At 35.4% G+C, this 17,682-nt stretch overlaps 2 protein-coding genes across 10 annotated transcripts in view; one reads left to right on the top strand and one right to left on the bottom strand.

Annotated features, from left to right (window-relative positions):
* Positions 1 to 15,253, top strand: part of RALGAPA1 (Ral GTPase activating protein, alpha subunit 1 (catalytic)) — a 211,085-nt gene extending 195,832 nt beyond the window's left edge. For 5 of the 9 annotated variants that reach the window (XM_010835310.1, XM_010835304.1, XM_010835309.1 and 2 more), the window contains 3 exons: positions 5,098 to 5,222; positions 12,028 to 12,030; positions 13,913 to 15,253. In XM_010835310.1, the coding sequence (XP_010833612.1) occupies positions 5,098 to 5,222; positions 12,028 to 12,030; positions 13,913 to 14,061 (277 nt within the window). In that variant the 3' untranslated portion in view covers positions 14,062 to 15,253. Of the gene's footprint in view, positions 1 to 5,097; positions 5,223 to 5,821; positions 5,853 to 12,027; positions 12,031 to 13,912 lie in introns of all 9 variants that reach the window. The other 4 variants (XM_010835311.1, XM_010835303.1, XM_010835305.1 and 1 more) reach the window with 3 other exon arrangements.
* Positions 15,254 to 17,336: 2,083 nt separating this feature from the next.
* The window catches only part of INSM2 (insulinoma-associated 2), a 1,733-nt gene continuing 1,387 nt past the window's right edge, over positions 17,337 to 17,682 (bottom strand). Inside the window, exon 2 of the mRNA XM_010835301.1 lies at positions 17,337 to 17,682. This exon is cut by the window's right edge and continues 33 nt beyond it. Coding sequence (XP_010833603.1) covers positions 17,337 to 17,682 — 346 coding nt within the window.

The raw sequence follows: 17,682 nt of genomic DNA, 5'->3' as shown, positions 1-17,682 counted from the left end.
CATGGAGATAACACTTGCTATTTATTACGTTGGTGCAAACATAATTGTGGTTTCTGACCGTGAATTTTAAATCATAACTAGGCTCCAATGGATCTTTATTAGTCAAAATAAAAACCATTACAATCAACACATTATTTAGTAACGAGAAATAAGTTGGTTTATTCCTAAAGCATAAAAATATGTTGTTTTGGGATTCAATGAACTCTTGGAAAGAATTTTCTGCATTCTGCTGGTTGTGGAAGCATTTTCCCTGCAAGAAATTGTAGAGATTCTTGAAGAAGTGGTCGCAGGTGAGAGATCAGGTGAATATGGCGGATGAGGCAAAACTTAGAAGCCCGATTCAGTCAACTTTAGAAGTGTCGGTTGTGTGACACGCACTTGGGCGTTGTCATGGAGAATTGGGCCCTTTCTGTTGACCAGTGCTGGCTGCAGTTGTGGCAGTTTTTAGTGCATCTCATCGATTTGCTGAGCATACTTCCCAGTTATAATGGCTTCACTGAGATTCAGAAAGCTGTAGTGGATCAGATGGGCAGCAGACCACCAAACAGTGACCATGACTTTCTTTGGTGCAAGTTTTGCTTTGGGAAGTGTTTTGGAGCTGCTTCTTGGTCTCACCACACTAAGTTGGGCATTGCCAGTTGTTGTATAAAATCCACTTTTTGTTGCCTGTCACAGTCTGATCAAGAAATGCTTCATTGTTGTTGCATAGGATAAGAGAAGACAGCACTTCAAAACAATGTTTTTATTTCTGGTCAACTCATGAGCACCCACTTATCGAACTTCTTCATTTTTCCAATTTGTTTCAAATGCCGGAAGACCATAAAATGGTTGATGTTGAGTTCTTCCGCAACTTCCCATGTAGTTGTGATATGACCAGCTTCGATGGTCTCTCTCAAATGGTTGTTGTCAACTTCAGATGGCCACTACACTCCTCATCTTCAAGCCTCGCGTCTCCTTTGCAAAACTTCTTGAACCAGCACTGCACTGTACATTCGTTAGCAGTTCCTGGGTCAAATGAGTTGTTGATGTTGTGAGTTGTCTCTGCTGCTTTACGACTGATTTTGAACTCAAATAAGAAAATTGCTCGAAATTGCTTCTTATCTAACATTATTTCCATAGTCTAAAATAAATGTAAACAGCAAGTAATAAGTCAGCAAAAAAAAAAAAAAGCAAGAGTTGCAAATAAGATGATGTATAACATAACCACATTAATTTAGAATGTGTTCCAGTATCAAACGGCAAATTTCAACAGTGCAAAAACCGCACTTTTGCACCAACCTGATAGAAGGACTTGAGTCAGAGGTCAAAATAACTGTTTTTAACATTCACATTAAGATGTGGCACAGAGAATTCATGCATCTCTTTCCAGGAGTGGGCTGAAATTGAACCCTAGTTTCATGACAGCTGATCTTGATCCAGTGACACAGGGCCATTATTTATTATTTCACATGTAAGTTTAAAATCAAAAGTAGTTACTTAAAATGCATACTGATGTTAACATTGTGTTAATGAAGTACAGATTGGGTTTAAACTATTTATACTATAAAAAATATTTAGTTCCTTTTTCTTATTTTTAGAATGGGTAATACTCCTTCCCCCCATTTCTGCTTTTGCAGAAAGTAGAAGGAAAGGAGGATTAGTGGATAATTATATTGCTGTGATTGCAGCACCTGTGTGTTATTTCTTTTGATTGGCTAGTTCTGTATTAAAGATTCCTACCAGCCAAAAGTCTCCTTCATCAAATGGTTTTTTACTAGCTAGTTTTGGCTTGGGTTGTTTTAGATTTGCAACAAAAACTGTCTTAATTCAACTTAGACTTGTACTTTAAGTTTTACTCTGAATTTGTAAGTATGCCATCACCTTTTTAGCATCTCACCCATTTCATTTGTAATTTCAATGCCAATGGCAACATACAATTGCAGTAGGAATATAGCTTGAATTGTTATTATCCATCAGGTTTGTGTAGGCCACTCAATTTGTAGGTACTAATAACTCTTCCCTAGAGAGCTGCCTTTTAAGGAGTAAGTGGGTAACCTATTTTAAGGACATGTAGGAATTAACTGTTTGGAATTATGGTTACCATTGCAGATGCTAACATCACTGTTTGGAACTTTATAATCATCTTAGTCACAAAAGGCTCCTTGTTTGTGGACTCAGGATTATGGTTTAAGTACTTCAAGTTCAGTATATCACCTTAATATATGTTTTCCAAAGTAAAAGAAGAAAAGACGTAAGTATGTAGATTGGGTTGCTTTGATATTATTGTTTGTGCTTTATTTGACTACAGCAAACTTGGAAAATTAAAAAGAATTTAGCTTTTAGAATGTGGTTTACTGTAGTCTACTGTTACTAAGCTAACTATTTTCTGAAAATAATCCCCCAAAAGGAAACTGCAGACATCACCGTTACAGTTTTTCATTTAAATTCAACCATCAGTGATTGTTTTCCTTTACTCTGCCACCTATACTTGGACTTTAAAAATTGTTTAGTGAGCATTATTACCTCTAATGTTTTTTTGCAATTTTATTAAATACATCATGTGGTTTTTCTACAAAATGAATACATTATGTCTAGATAATTTCAGTTTGTATAGTTTTATATATTGAAGTTTCTTCAGAGTTTTATGAATCACCTTTTATATAGTAAAATAGAATTATACCCCAAAATGTATCTTTTCTAGATATTCATTTCTTGTTCTAATAAATTTTACTACTTTAGAAGTATTCTCCTTGCTTTAGAAATACTAAATTTGCTTTCTCTCTGCCTAATTTTTGTGTAAACTCTAAATATAATAAGATAAAGTAAAATATTTCATTTATAGGCCCTCTGAAAGTAGAGCATTTTAAAAGCAGGTAGGTGTCTCCACCCTACTTTTCATGAAGCATTTTACCCATTCAAGCAGACTTTTAAAAACAGCTTGTTTTGATAGCAGACTGTTCTCCTGTGGGCCTTCAGCCTTTGCTTCCTGGCAGCACCTTTGGTGCGAAAAGAGAGTGATCAATTGGGAGACTATCAGTGCCAGCATGCATAGAGTGATAAGTTAACACACCACTGGGAATTTCTAGGGCCCACCAAGATACTTCACTTCTAATGTGCTAACAAGCTCATTTTTCTACCTCTTGCCTCTTCAGTTATTTTTTTTCTCAGAAGAGCTTAGAAGTTGAGTGCATCAGGCATAATGAAAAGCTCTGTAGGAGGGAGAAGCAATAACCCCATTTTTCCCTTTTCAGCCAAATAGAAAATTAGTTTCTGGTAATACACAAAGGCCAGTATTTTTTGTACAAGGGGCACTGCTGTGAATCAAAGGACTCTATTAACTGCAGAAAATTCGGCAGCTGTGAATCTCCCCCAATGAAAAAAGTACTTTCCAACAAGTTGTGAGATATGTGGTATTATTTAGATTGAACCATCAGTTTCATCCCCTTTCATTTATAACCATATACTCTCTTTTAAAAGTGCTATATTACTTTTCTAGGTTAACACTCAAAAATGTCTGCATGATCCTTCTATAAAATCCTTACTGCTGATCATTTTAATATAGCATCTTTTCCTGTTGCTCCCCATTGCAGGAGTGAAATTATTTTGAAGTTCAGCCCCAGAAGTGAAAATAATGGATTATAAGGAATTGGAATTAAGATTATTTGAATATTTGATACATAAAATGTAGTATAAGAGATTACTCAAATCATTTAGATGGCAAAAGACATCACAGTCTTAAGTGCATAATGAATATAGACTTAACTTTGTTTCTCTCAATAATGCCTTGTAAATGCAACTTGCTATGGGATCTCCCACTGAATTAACATTTTAAATTATCTTCCTCTCAAATTTTTTTCTTGGTCTTGATTATAGACCTGGTCTACAGTTTAAAGAACTGAAGAACAACAATTGAATTGGAATTTTAAAAAGAGAGAATAATGAATTTTGAGGGTAAAATATTAAAGGGTTTTAGCAAAAATTCAGTGAATAGAGAAGAAGCAATAGGCAAATTTTTATTATCCTTCATACTTATTTATATGTTTTATGTAAAGCCTATCAACATAGCACACTGAGTACAGCAGGAAAACTTTCAAAAGTTGTGGCAGAAAGGTTAACTGATTTCTCAGTTCAGGAACTATACGACATGAAGTCAGCATGTGAGTTTTTCCTGATAATTGTATGTTGCTGCCTGCTGCTCTACATTTTGACAGCCATTTCCATAGTTGCTTTCGTGAACAACAGAAATATTCTCTCTCCTTCTCGCCCTCTCTGTGCTAACAGCACAATCAGGCCTGCTGAAACAGGAAGCCTGGAGTGGGTTGTTCAAAAGCAACAACACTTCAAGGTACTGGTTGCTTGTCAATAATATCAGAGAAGAAAATGTGGTGAAAGGGAAGTACAGTATTTTTCTGTCAGTGTCAGTGCCCTGTAGATGCTTTTGTTAGACAGTATTTAGGAGTCCTGTGGACTCTTTGCAAATATTCCTGCCTGTTTCAGTGTTATAATTGACTAGGTATTTTTTTCTGACATACAGATTCAACTGTGTATTTATCTTAACTGCATGGAGTTATTCAAGGATTACAGCAACAGTAGTCTTCCATTCAAAATGAGAACAATTGTTGGGAAAATGCAGGGATTTAGAAAAAGAAGAAGATATGCAGGAATTTTTCACAATAAATCATTGCAAATGAAAAATAGAATTTCAGACATAGTATTTTAAGCAGCATTATAATATTTATCATGTGGCTTTTCAGAGTACATCTGCAGATCGAAGCTGATTAACCAGATAAGATGAGCCTAGGCTACCCTGGTAGCAGTTGAATCCTCTTCCAAGTAAACTGTTAACCTTTCTTTCTTCCAACAGTTTCTGTTAGTTATATTCTAATAAATGTATTCCTGTTAAGCTACCAGGTATAATGGTGTCTGGAAGAGTAAACTTACGTTAATAGCTATAATTTTTTACTCTTTACAAAGTCATACTCTTAGTGATATGCAAGGATAGTTGGCGAATATATTTATTAAGAAGTAATGGCTTAGCAGTGATAGGCCTTTTTGAGCAGATCTGTTCTTTTCCAATGTAAGCTGCATTTAAGTTCAACCTTAACTGAAGGAAATCAGCTATGAGGAGAGAGCACGGTATCTGCAAACGATTGTCCAGCACCATTTAGAACCAACGACATTTGAAGATTTTGCAGCACAGGTTTTTTCTCCAGCTCCCTACCATCATTTACCATCTGATGCCGGTAAGGTTAAAAGCAAGTATTAGTTACTGGTCATTATTCGAACTTGAAATGCAATACCCTTTTGTTCTGAGAAAAAAAACTCTTAATGAAAAACTTAGTTGCATACAATTCCAGTCATTGAAGTATAGATATTTTTCATCATTATTTTCATATTTGGCCTATAAATTTGATTTATACTTTCTTTTACCTAAATACAGTTCTTTTAAACGTCAACGGTCTTCATTAAAAACACATACACTACATTTTATCTTAGTTAAAGGGCAGTAACAATTTTGTTTCACAGAATCATTGCTGAAGTATCTGCAAAAGAAACACAGTTGAGCAGGCACTCTCAAATTCGGAGGATCAAATTTTATGGCCAAGAATATTGCCGTATTAGTTCTGATTTTACAAATAAAGTTAAAATAACTGGTCTAGATTTAGAAGTACTTAACAGATTAAATTATTTGTAATACTGAAGATTATAAGAGGGTACTGCATTTTTACAATTAACTAATTTTGAAGAAATCAGTAAGAAAATAAATGACTCATGGCCTTCCTATTCTGTAATACTTTGCACTCCTTATGATTGTTTCATTTATTTTATTTTCCCTCTTTAGATCATTAAATATCAGTTCTGTTTATCTGAAGGTAAGACAAAGTGTCACACAAAACACCTTTTGTTCTTCCCCCATTTCCTTTTTTAAAAATTAGCAAGCACTAAGCTTGTAACTCAGTTAATAAGCAAACTTACCACTGCCCTGGTTCATACTAAACATTTCAGAAATTGTCACTAAATTTCTTCCAGAATTCTACTTACTAACCTAGGTCTGCATGAAACACTAACATTGGTTCTGGGATAAAAATAACTAATAATAGAACCCTTGGTTGAAGTTAGTTACACCTTGTTGTATTGACCTTTTTGTTTCTCAGCATGAAAAAGTAGTCCTCCTGAACTGAAATGGTGTGTCTGTATTTTGTAATGTGTTGCATTGTTACTGGATATCCTTACTCATCAAATAGTTATTGTTGTGTGCCTTACACTGTACTAGGCACCTGAAATACAAAGACTTTTTTAATGATGTTCAGGGGAAGCAGGAAAAAAGAATACAGTATACTTGAAATTCATTATAACAAGCCTTCAAATTTTCTTTATATTATATAAGTTTTCTTTGTATTAAATAAGTTTAATAGGCACAGTACTCCTCTTCTGGCCTAATTGGTTTGAAAAAAATAACAATAATTCTCAATTGAGGTTTAGTCTGTGAAATTAAAGTTTCCGTTCCTGTCACCCACTTAATTGGCCATTATAAAAATAATTTTACAAAGAAACTTGGAGCCCTTTCAATTAATAATATAAAATACCTAACAAAGAGAAAATTATATTAGACTGGGTTCAATCTTTTGAAAGATTAAAAAGTCTTAATCTTTGCTTTGGTGGATTGACACTATCTGAAATTACTCAGCTTGGCATTAAGAATGATGGTAAAAGAAAGATACTAAAAATAAATTAATGAACAACAAAGTAAAAACTAGTTAAGTATACTTGGACATTTCATTTTTAATAATAGAGAATATCTGATAAAATATCAGACATTATTGAAATAGACATGAACACTTTTGTGTATCATATAGTTGAACCATAAGTTTCACAAGTGAAAATATTGATTAGACCATGTTCAGACTAACTTCTCCCCTTAAATGTATACAGGCTGTCAGTTTTTATGTTGTAGTTGTTTACTAGCTGGAGTCCTTCATATTCCTGTTCTTAATGTTTTTCTTATATTTTATGTATTATCCTGCACATTTGACCAGATACATAATATGGGAAGTAAGTAGTATTCTCACATTCTGAGACATTAGGTAAAGGATGATACAGCAGCCAAGTCAAGGCTCTTTGGTTAATTTGGAGGTGAGGGGGTTGTGCCTGGTCTTAGTCGCAGCTTGCAGGATCTAGTTCCCCAACCAGGGATCGAATGAACCCTGGCCCCCACATTAGAAGAAGCCCAGAGGTCCCAGCCACTGGACCACCAGCAAAGTCCCTGGTTAATTTTTTTTTTCAGTTGTCTTTGCTTTTAGGAAACACTAGAAACATGACCTTGAATTTTTTTTAAAAGGTCTTTTTACCTGTAAATAACTTTTCCAATATTACTGAATACATTTTTATGCTTTTTTATAGACTTGAATAGTTATGAAAGTTAAAATTTTTATCAGAGTAGTTTTAAGGTGGTTTTTTTTTTTCCTTTAATGTGGACCATTTTTAAAGTCTGTATTGAATTTGTTATAATATTGTTTCTGTTTTGTGTTAGGTTTTTTGGACCCAAGGCATGTGGGGTTTTAGCTCCCTGACCAGGGGTGGAGCCCACACCCCAACATTGGAAAGTGAAGTCTTCACCCCTAGACCCCCAGAGAGACCCCAGAGTGGTTTTCAACTCAACACAATAATATAAAAAAGGAAACCTTTACCCGTTTACAGTAGCAAAAACATAATGATATCTGAAGAATGATTGTTTTCCCCAGTCAGCTCAAATTTTTATTTTCCTATCACAAACCAACTGATACATGCCGAACTCCCTTTAAAGTTATTTTAAAGTGTAGAGAGAAGACATAAAATAGGCCACATAATAGCCATATGGACCTGACTTATGGTTTGCAAAAATTGCATAGTAGAGTGAAGATTTTTAGGTTCATTATTACTTTTTAATATAATGAAAAAATTGATTTGCCACACTGAGGAAATGGCATTCAGAACTGCAGATGAGAATCAATTTAGATAAGCCTATGCATACCACATCTATATAAACTAATACTAATCAATACTAATGCAATAAATTGAAATTATGTTTTAAAGGAATATCAATATAATAATCATATAAAGGATATAATCTGTTCCTTCAAACCAATAGAATTATAATATTATAATAATATAATTCTATTCAGTAGAATAGTGGAAAAATACTACCTTAAGTTTACTTTACTTGGCTCAAGCTTATTTAATACCTACTTCCTGTATAACAGTAATTTATCAGTTGTGATGACATTGAAATCCAAGGAGGATTTTTCTAGGTAATTGTTAGTATTATTTAAATAGACATGAAAAACATTTTTGGTGTATCATAGTTGATCCATAAATTTCATAACTGTATTTTCTCAAAATGGACTCTGTCTGTAGCAGTAGACTGATACTTAAGGGAAATTATTTTTATCCCTAAGGTCATTGAGGGAGATATCGTGATGTCACACGTTGTTGATCTTCCATAACCACATTAAAACATTATTAGATTTTTCATGTCCTTTATTTTAAAAAAAAAATTACAGGAAAAAAATCCCTTTATCTTTGTCAGGCATGTGTGTGGAAAATATCAAAAGTTTTACAGTGACCTTCTTTTTCAATGTCTTAATATTCATGAACACCTCTCCTCTGACTCTAAACTTTGAAATTACTCCTCTTTTTGGTCAGATTATATTGGCAGTTCAAAATCCTGATATTTTCCCCTAATGTCACATTATCTTCTCAAAGTAAGTCTTGTCTTTTCTCCCCCATCCCAAGTCTTTTCCAGTGTTACGTTTTTTTACTATCATCAGCCATAAGTATTTTTGAATACATTCTGTTAGTAGCATATCTAGAATTACCTCTAATACTCTATTATTTTAGGTGAGCTAGTGTTAGATACCTCCCTTTGGATTTGTTTCTCTACAAAGTGTTAGAAATTTTAGTATTTTAAATAGTAAAGGGTTGATTGGTATTTGACTCCCTCTGAATATGCACATATATACATACATATGTACATATATGCATATACATGTACAGTTGACCCTTGAACAACATGGGTTTGAACTGCACAGGTCCACTTACACATGCATTTTGTTTTCAGTAGCACATTTTACGGTACTGCACAATATTAGTTTGGTTGAATCCGTGAATGCAGAACCACAGATACAGAGGAACAAGACCTACCTACCTATAGGGAGAACTGCATTATAGAGGGCTGACTATAAGTCACAGGCACATTACATAGAGAGTTGGCACCCCTAATCCCCACATTCAAGGGTCAACTGTATATACTCGTAATACGTATATCTACATATACATACCACTTTGTATAATTACCTTTAGAAAACATATAGGTTCCTAAGTAAATATTCTAAAAATTAGTAATAAGATTCAAATAATCCAAATAATGATTATGAAGACCTGGAGTAGAATCTAATCTTTCTTTATTCCAACCCCAGTTTTGCTATTAATTCATAAAATCTATATTGCCACATGTAGATGAGACAGTATTACAATTGTCAGGCCCATCTCTTTGAATCTTTCAATGGAATGAATCATCAAAATTTAGCCATTAAAGTTTTCTCCTTTTCCCAGGCTTTGAAATGATCTAGAAGAAAAGATTTTAGCTTTTCAGAAGATAGTTATTTTATATATATCCTAAATATTATTTGTGAGTGCCAATAGAAAATCAACTGCCTTTGACATATAAGCTATAAGTTTGTTTACTGTGTTTTTAAAAACAAATTCCTAATGATATTTATTTATCAGTAGGTTAGCCTGAAATTTAAAGCAACCAAGTATATTCTCTTTTCAGTATTTTGAACTTAGAAATTTGGCTTGTATGTTGACCAAGAAGCAAATAATATTAAAGTCCATTAACCTTTAATAACAATAATTATTAGGTTCGGTTTTCACATAGACCAGTCATTCAGATATAAAATTTGTATGATGAAAATAACAGTAATTGAACAATCACTGTGCATCCTCTCATTGAATCTTCTGTGAGATGAAAACCGAAAAAGTTTACCCAGTCACCTGCTAAAGTCAGAGTCTGACTTCAGAGTGCATGATCTTAACTAATATAATGATTCATTTAGTCTAAATATTTTCAGTCCCTTCTTGATATTGAGGGAGGAAAGAAATTGCCCAGTAACCGGTCTTGTTTGCAAATTAGAGTTTGTTAAAAATTTTTATTTTGAAGGCTCTACTTTTCCATCCATTGAAAAATCTTCATTATTTTTTATATAGTTTTAAGGTTGCCATGGGAGAACTATGGGCTTTGGAAGTCAGACTTATCTGGATTTAAATCCTAGTTCTCCTGTTTATCTCCATGAACTCAAATGAAACCATTTATCCTAAATCCAGTTTTCCTATTTGTAAGGAGATAAAATATGACAAGTTTAGACTGATATGTTCTCAGTCTGCAGTAATGGTAGTTTTTGAATATCTTAATAAGAAACCTCATGTTTGCCTGTATTTCTGTGTTATTTTATTTTAAATTATGTGTTAACTTTATGACATTCAGTGGTGCATCCACACTAATCTTAACCACGTATCTACTCCTTTACCGATATTAAAGCAGTAAGATTATTTGGGTGATCTGTTCTTTAACAAAGGTTATGTTGTAGGAATATTAACATAAAAGTGGATAAATGCTCTATTTTCCCCCAAACTAAACGGTTATGTTCTCCACATTTTACCAATTAACATTTTGTTATTGGTCATTTTCTTCAAAAACTGTTTCTAGTTTCTATCCCATCTTTTCTAATCTTCATCTGTTTTGATTTAAAGTCTGTTAATTTTTGCTCTTATTGTAGTTTTATTGTATACACTTAATATATTCCTGCTATATGCCAGGGTCTTTGCATTTGTAGGCATTCATTCCCACAACTTTGGAATACAGCTAGTATTGTTTCCATTTTACAAATAAGAAAACTATCTCAGGTTAGTTTGCCCAGTATCCAGCAAACTAAACTTGTCATTTAACTTAGGTCTGTCTAACCCAGGCCCATGCTGTTTCTAACATGACACTACCTCTTAGTTCATTATTATTTAGAACTGCTTTCAAAGTCACATTTTTAAAGGCATCGTTTAGTACCTCCAGTAACTTTAGCAGTTTTAAATGGGTCATACCTGTCAGCAAGTAGTATAATCAAAGCCACAACAAATAATGATCCATTAAGTGCCCTTTTATAATCTTTATAGATCCCCAAAGTCATATTCTTCATGTTTCTTGTAATAAAGTTCATTGTAATCAGTGTACAAAGTACGAATCAATATATTGTACCATCCAGATATAGACACCAGTCTGTGTGAGTACTGTAAAAACATTAGTAATAGATACATTTTGTAAAACATAGGAGCGTATACTTTTTAAACTTGATACTTGAGAATATTTTATTGATAGAAATCAATATTCTTTATGTCTCAGGTGACGTAAGTCAATACTTAGAGTAGGATGTGAAATGAAGTGCAAGTATCACATTATTCTTTAAATCTAAAATTGAGATCTATCCACCATCGATTATTTATGGAATTTGGGTATGCTGAGTATCCATCACAAATATCTTTTGCTAAAACGTGAGGAGGTCCTAATAGCTGTATAGCACACACATACTAAAAAGTCTGATTTGACTCAGTTGACTGAAAGGGGTTTCACCTTGAAGGCAGTAAAGGGGACATAGAGGAATTGCTGTTTTTGAAGAAAAATATTCTTTGAATTTGGCATACTCTAAGCAGCATTCCTTTCTGTGATGATGGAAATATTCTGTGTCTGCACTGTCCATTAGGGTTGCCACTAACCACTTGTGACTGCTAAACACTTTAAAAGTGGCTAGTGCATCAAGGAGCCAAATTTTAAATTTTCATTTAATTAACTGTAATGTGGCTGTGGCTACCATGTTGGACAGTACAGCCCGAGAGAATTTATGACTGAGTGATTAGGATAACCTGCCACCAGTGCAATGAACACTTTAAAAGGTAGATGTTTATAGAATTGCTCATAGACCTTTTTTTTCTTTTCTTTTTTCCTATTTGAACTTGTTTTGTTAGTGGGTAAGTATAACATTTGAATGTACAAAGCATTTGTCCATTGTGAAACTTCATCACCCTAACACATCGCATGCCCAATTGTATTTCATAAAACCTGATTACTGTCTTCTCTGCTTCTCTGTTAACACCTGTAAAATTCTGCACTATGTCGCTCATATCTGTTATCTCTCTTCTCTTTTGTTTTCTCACTTCTGCTTGCTACTCCATTTCTTCATTCACAACAAAGAAAGAAATGCAGTGATAGTTCTCTTCCTCCCAAAACCTCCACTAGAAAACATTGGCCATCTCAAGGTAAACAGACATGGGAAGGCCTCTCATGACTGGCCGGAAATAAGTATGCATTACCCAAAAAGCATGAGCTACTGCTCTTCACCTTCCTTCTGCCATCCATCTGCAGTGCTCCCCTCAAAAGGGCCGTGGATTCATATTCTCTAAGATTTCCAGTATGGGTCCAGTATGAACCAGTTCAGATCTTTGGGAAGAGTAAAGGCGAACAGAGAAGTACATGTCCTTCTTGTATTTTGAAGGCCAACCTCATTTCAGTTAGAAAAGAATGTTGGAGAAGTTACTTTGAAAAAGAGGACAATTTACCTGAATTAGGATTAGTGATAAAATATTTTTTCCTTGACAATATACGCTTGTTCTTGAGTATACTATTTGACCTTGAAAACATTTTGAAGTGTTCTACAGAGATACATTCTTAATTTCCTAAGACATGTCAGTAGGATCTGTACCTCTATTGAACGGTATTGTTTCTTTTTAAATATTCATACCTTCAACTTGGGCACAAGTGTTTCATTATATGGAAGCAGTAGTATAAGTATTCCCAAGCTCAGAGCGTCAGTGAGGAGTTCCAGTGGCTAACAGATGTGCCAAAAGTTTCCTACAGAGTAAGGAGCTGTGTCGGTTGAAGCCTGCAGCCTGTGTCATGTACCTTTGTTTGTGACACACATAAAGATAATTTTTATGTACATAAAGGAAACCTGGATTAAAGTGCCTCAAAATATACAGAATGTTAAAAATTTTGTTATTTGCAGATTTTTTGTTTTTTCAGGGGTTTTTATTTTTAACGAAATATTTGAGTGCCTATAGTGTGCGAAGTGTGTAGAGAATCATAATTATAGAAATAACATACAAAAGTGAAGAACTACTTTGTACATGGTATGAAGAATTTTCCAATTTGAACTCATTTTTTTTGCTTCTTTCAAATATTACATCTACTGACTCTACTGGTAACTACAGAAGTTTAAGAAAACAAGAGCATCACTTATCTCTTCTAAATTGAGACACTATGAGAAAGAGCAGTTTTTTCTTTTTGAACTGACTTTCAGATGAGAGATCTTGTCCTCACCCTCCTCTCCCCCTGGAATTTATCTTGTTCCTTCTTAAAAACATATTTAAATTTAACTTCCTAGCATGTTTAATGGTCTTATACTACTAAGTCCCTTTTGGGAATGCTTGGTGCTGTTTTATTTTCCAGTTTGAGCAGTGAAGGCCCTTTTGTTGATTATATTCTGTACCCCAGAGATAGGAATTGGTCCTTCTCACCTGCTTCTTAAGCCCTCACGTGCATGCTGATGGTGCTTTGGATCCCTGTCCTTTCTGTCCTAAAGATCTTGCTTCCCATTGCTTCTTCTGGGGAGCTCTCTGGTTGGTTCTGGTTCTGGAAATAATGATTGGTGCTTTCTGGCTACTATGATGACATGAGCCACCAGATCACTGGGTTTTAAATAAAATACTAGTAGACTTTTGTAACAAGCAAATTTGGGGCTTGCTCTTTCTTCTCAAAAGACCTCACTAAGGTCTTTGGATCTGTAGCAGAGAAATTACTCTTCTAGGAGGAGAGCCAGAGGATTTGCACTAATGTGCTTGCTGTTTCCCACAGGCTCCTACCCAGAGATCCTACCCAGTGAAACTCCCACAGCGGCGCAGGTAGACGGGGCCGACCTGGCCTCTCCAATGTCTCCTCGAACGAGCAAAAGCCGCATGTCCATGAAGCTGCGTCGCTCCTCTGGCTCCGCCAATAAATCCTAAGGAGACAGCAGCCTGGCAGTGGTCACCAGTAGCCACCTTAGCATGAACATGGCGTTAACCCTTCCAGGCTTTGTGTTTGCCGTAATATGCATGTTCCTTCCTGAACATTTATTTTAGAAAACACTGGATTTAAATAATTTGTAACTTAGTATTTTAGATTTGGGTTGTTTATTCGGTTGGTTTTTTCCCCCACACCCCAAGCTGCCATATGGGGGGTAAGGGGTGAAGCTTTATTCTATACCCTTTACCTTCCCTCGATAATTATGTCCAAGTAGTTTTACTTTCAATTTCATAATTAACTTTGAGCCAAAATATAATTGGACAGATAGCCTCATGATTTTATCGTGCCCCATTACAACTTCATGGCTCAGTAAATATATAATTTTTTAATAAATGTACATCTTTAAACATTTGTAACGTTGTGGCAAAAGTTACAGATCTGTTAATACACTTGATGTGTATGGATTATTTATGTTATCAAAATAAACGACTTAAATGGTCTTTTAGCATCTCAAGTTCCAGCTGAAATAATTTTAGCATTACCTTTTTCTTCCCAAAGCAGTGTCTCATTTCTTGGCTGTGCAGCAGGTGATGCCATGACATATCTAATAACCAGAAAAATCACTGCTGAACTCTGATTCATGTTTAGCTTCCAAATATTTTTCTAATGTTTTGCTTTTTAAATGGTATCACGGTTAAATGCCACTTCTGTTTTGAGATTATGGCCCCTTATTATTGGCTGCTGGACCCTGGTATATCTATGTTCTTTCTTAAGTACCGAAAAGGGAAGAATGAGGTGGGGTGGGTAGAAAAAAAAGAAGAAAACTTTTCTAAGTGTGTGGCTTAAATTATGTGTATTATTTTAAAAGAAAAGGGAACATGACCCAGGAGTCTAAATTAATCTAATATTGTTAATACTGAACATGCAGGTGCAGGTTGGTATACATTCCACCCTCCAGAAATATTTTCCTACAGTAGATAAGCTGCTCACATTTTGCTCACGTTTTTTTTTTTTTGAACGAGCATCTCCTAAGGAAATGTAGCATGACATTGGTACTAACTGCATGTGTAAATACATCATATCGGCAAACTATAAAATATAAATTATGTATCATCATTCATGTAGTATCTACAAATTTGTAACAGTGGAAAAAAGATGGTATTTAATAATACAATAAAAATATTCTTATCATTTTGTGTTCATGAGTGGTCTTTTATATTTTTTCAGACTTAATAAGCAGGGCCATAAAGCATGAACCTAGGTTTATCTTAACTAATCATGAAAAATGAATTTTAATTCTCTTCTTTGGATACACCCCAGTTTATTTCTCGGAGATCCTACCACAATTACTAAAAATAGGAGATTTTTCACTTTCATAGCGTCTCACCAGAAACTTCCTCCAGTGCACTTGGTTAATAAAGCCTCTATTTAGCTCACTTAAATGCTTCTTTGATTACTTAAATTTTACTTTTTTTGGTAATATATATTCAGGAACAAAACTTTTTACAGTTTGTAAAGGAAGCTTTCAGAGTTCCTGTGCACGTAAAATTTTGGATTTCCTTATAAATAAAAAATTCCTATGAAACTATGTAGAAAATAAACTAAAATTCCCATTAAAGCTTATATAAAGGAAAAACATGGATAGAGAGAGCTCTGGGAACAAGATTAAACAATACAAACAGTTTCCCACAACCAAAGTGAAGAACTGCAAAAAAGATAAAATACCTACTTACAAATTTCTATAATGCTTTTCCTTTTTTTAAAAAAATGAACAAGTTAATGGTTTGATAATATGTAACAAATTGGAGGGAAAATACTAACTTAAAAAGACTGAAGTTAATTAGCACAGTTAACATTTTACTTATCTTCAAATAAACTTCACTAATTTTGAAACAGAAGAAAATACGTAAAATATTTTCTGTTGACATTTTTGGGTGGTAAAGTATCTTTAATATTTGAAGAATAGTACATATCCCTTGCTTTTTGGAGTTCAGTCTATGCAGCCATACTTCCAAGGAAAATCTCCCATTTATGCACCATTATAATCATTTACAAAATATAATTTCTCTTGTCTGTATTCCAACTAAATGGGTCACCAAGATTACTGGCTTTGGGGAGATGAGAAGTGTGGCATTTGGAAACAGGCTGTGTTCAATGGGATTCTTTAGACAAACACAGAACACAACAAAGCACCAGCTATGTACATTTATTTGGTGGTAAGCATCTTACAAATATGGGCTACCTGTCCAGCAGTACTCAGCCAGTGTTCCAAACTCTGGCTATTAGGGCATAGGTACAGAATGCATGCTAAATATGGTTTACAAAAATTCAAAACCAGGTTGCTGCTGAAATATTGAATGAATTGCCATTCATTTTCATAGTGGGTTATAAGTATTAACATCTTCCTTAACGCTGAACACAGTGTCATATATAATACACATAAGATTTACAACAGAAGCATTAAAACAAGTTGGATGAAACCCTACTAAAACTGAAACTTTAGGAAATGAATTCTGTATTTCCCAAAAGCTTATATTGAAGGTTTAAAGTATCTTCCTGAATACTGCACACAAAAGGGTTAGAGGTGAGAATCTGGGAGGGGTCTCAACTCCTTTCAGTAAGAGGTGTTATGCCCCACCTCCAGACACTAGCTTCAGAGTGGACTAAGCATTGAGAAAAGGAAAGTTTACAAGGAGAGCTCCACATCACCCAAAAGTGCGTAAACATCTTACATTTCCTGCCCACAGACACTGGTCTTGTATTTCCCACCCACCCAATGTAAGTTTGGCACCAATCACATAACTTTTAATTCACAGAATATACAGTGCAAGACGTCTGACCCTATTGAGACAGAAACTACAGAGGCGCTTGCGATGGCTAGAGGAAAAAAAAAAAAGGACCTCCACTTTTGGTAGCTAGAATCCTTTGTAGAGACATGCACGCACTCACTGCGACTTTCCATAGGAATTACAAGTCATACAGGATTCGTTGGGGTCTCCAGAGTTTGGTGGGGGCGGGGGGAATCCTATCTTGTGAGGAAGATTTAAAGCTGACACTTCTTGACCGGGAACGCTTATACCATATACATACCTGCTCTAGAGAGAGATTTTACATTTCTCTGTCCGCTCCTCAGGCGGAACATTGACACTATTGAGAGTTTCAGGTGAGAAAATAAGGAAAGAGGGTAAACTCGAAAGTTGAAGAAAACCCCATAGAAATCCCCAGGATCGTTTCCTCCACGGCCCACCTTACAATCTTCCTCGTCTCTCAGCCTTCAGCAGCCCGGCCGCAGCGGCATCTGCAGCAGCAGTACCTGCCGACTTTCTGAGGGGTGGCACTTATTGATGTGCCGGGTCAGCCCCGGGGAGCTAAAAAAAGTGGACGGGCAGTGCTTGCACGAGAAAACTTGCTGAGCATCCCCGTCGGGTGCCCCGCCTGGGTTCGGTGCATCGGGAGGCGCCCCGGCCAGAGCGGGCAGGAGCAGCTCGTCGCGGACCGCATGCCACAGCCGGTGTTTGTCCCTGATGTCTGCCGACGGGAAGTGCGCCCCGCACAGCGGGCAAGCGAAGGCCAGGGGGCCGCCGCGTTCCGAGCCAAAGCAGGGGCCGAGCGCGCGGGCC

This window comes from Bison bison, unplaced genomic scaffold (genome assembly GCF_000754665.1).
Source record: "Bison bison bison isolate TAMUID 2011002044 unplaced genomic scaffold, Bison_UMD1.0 scf7180017864041, whole genome shotgun sequence".
Lineage (NCBI taxonomy): Eukaryota > Metazoa > Chordata > Mammalia > Artiodactyla > Bovidae > Bison > Bison bison.
This window is presented reverse-complemented; position numbering and strand designations above follow the sequence as displayed.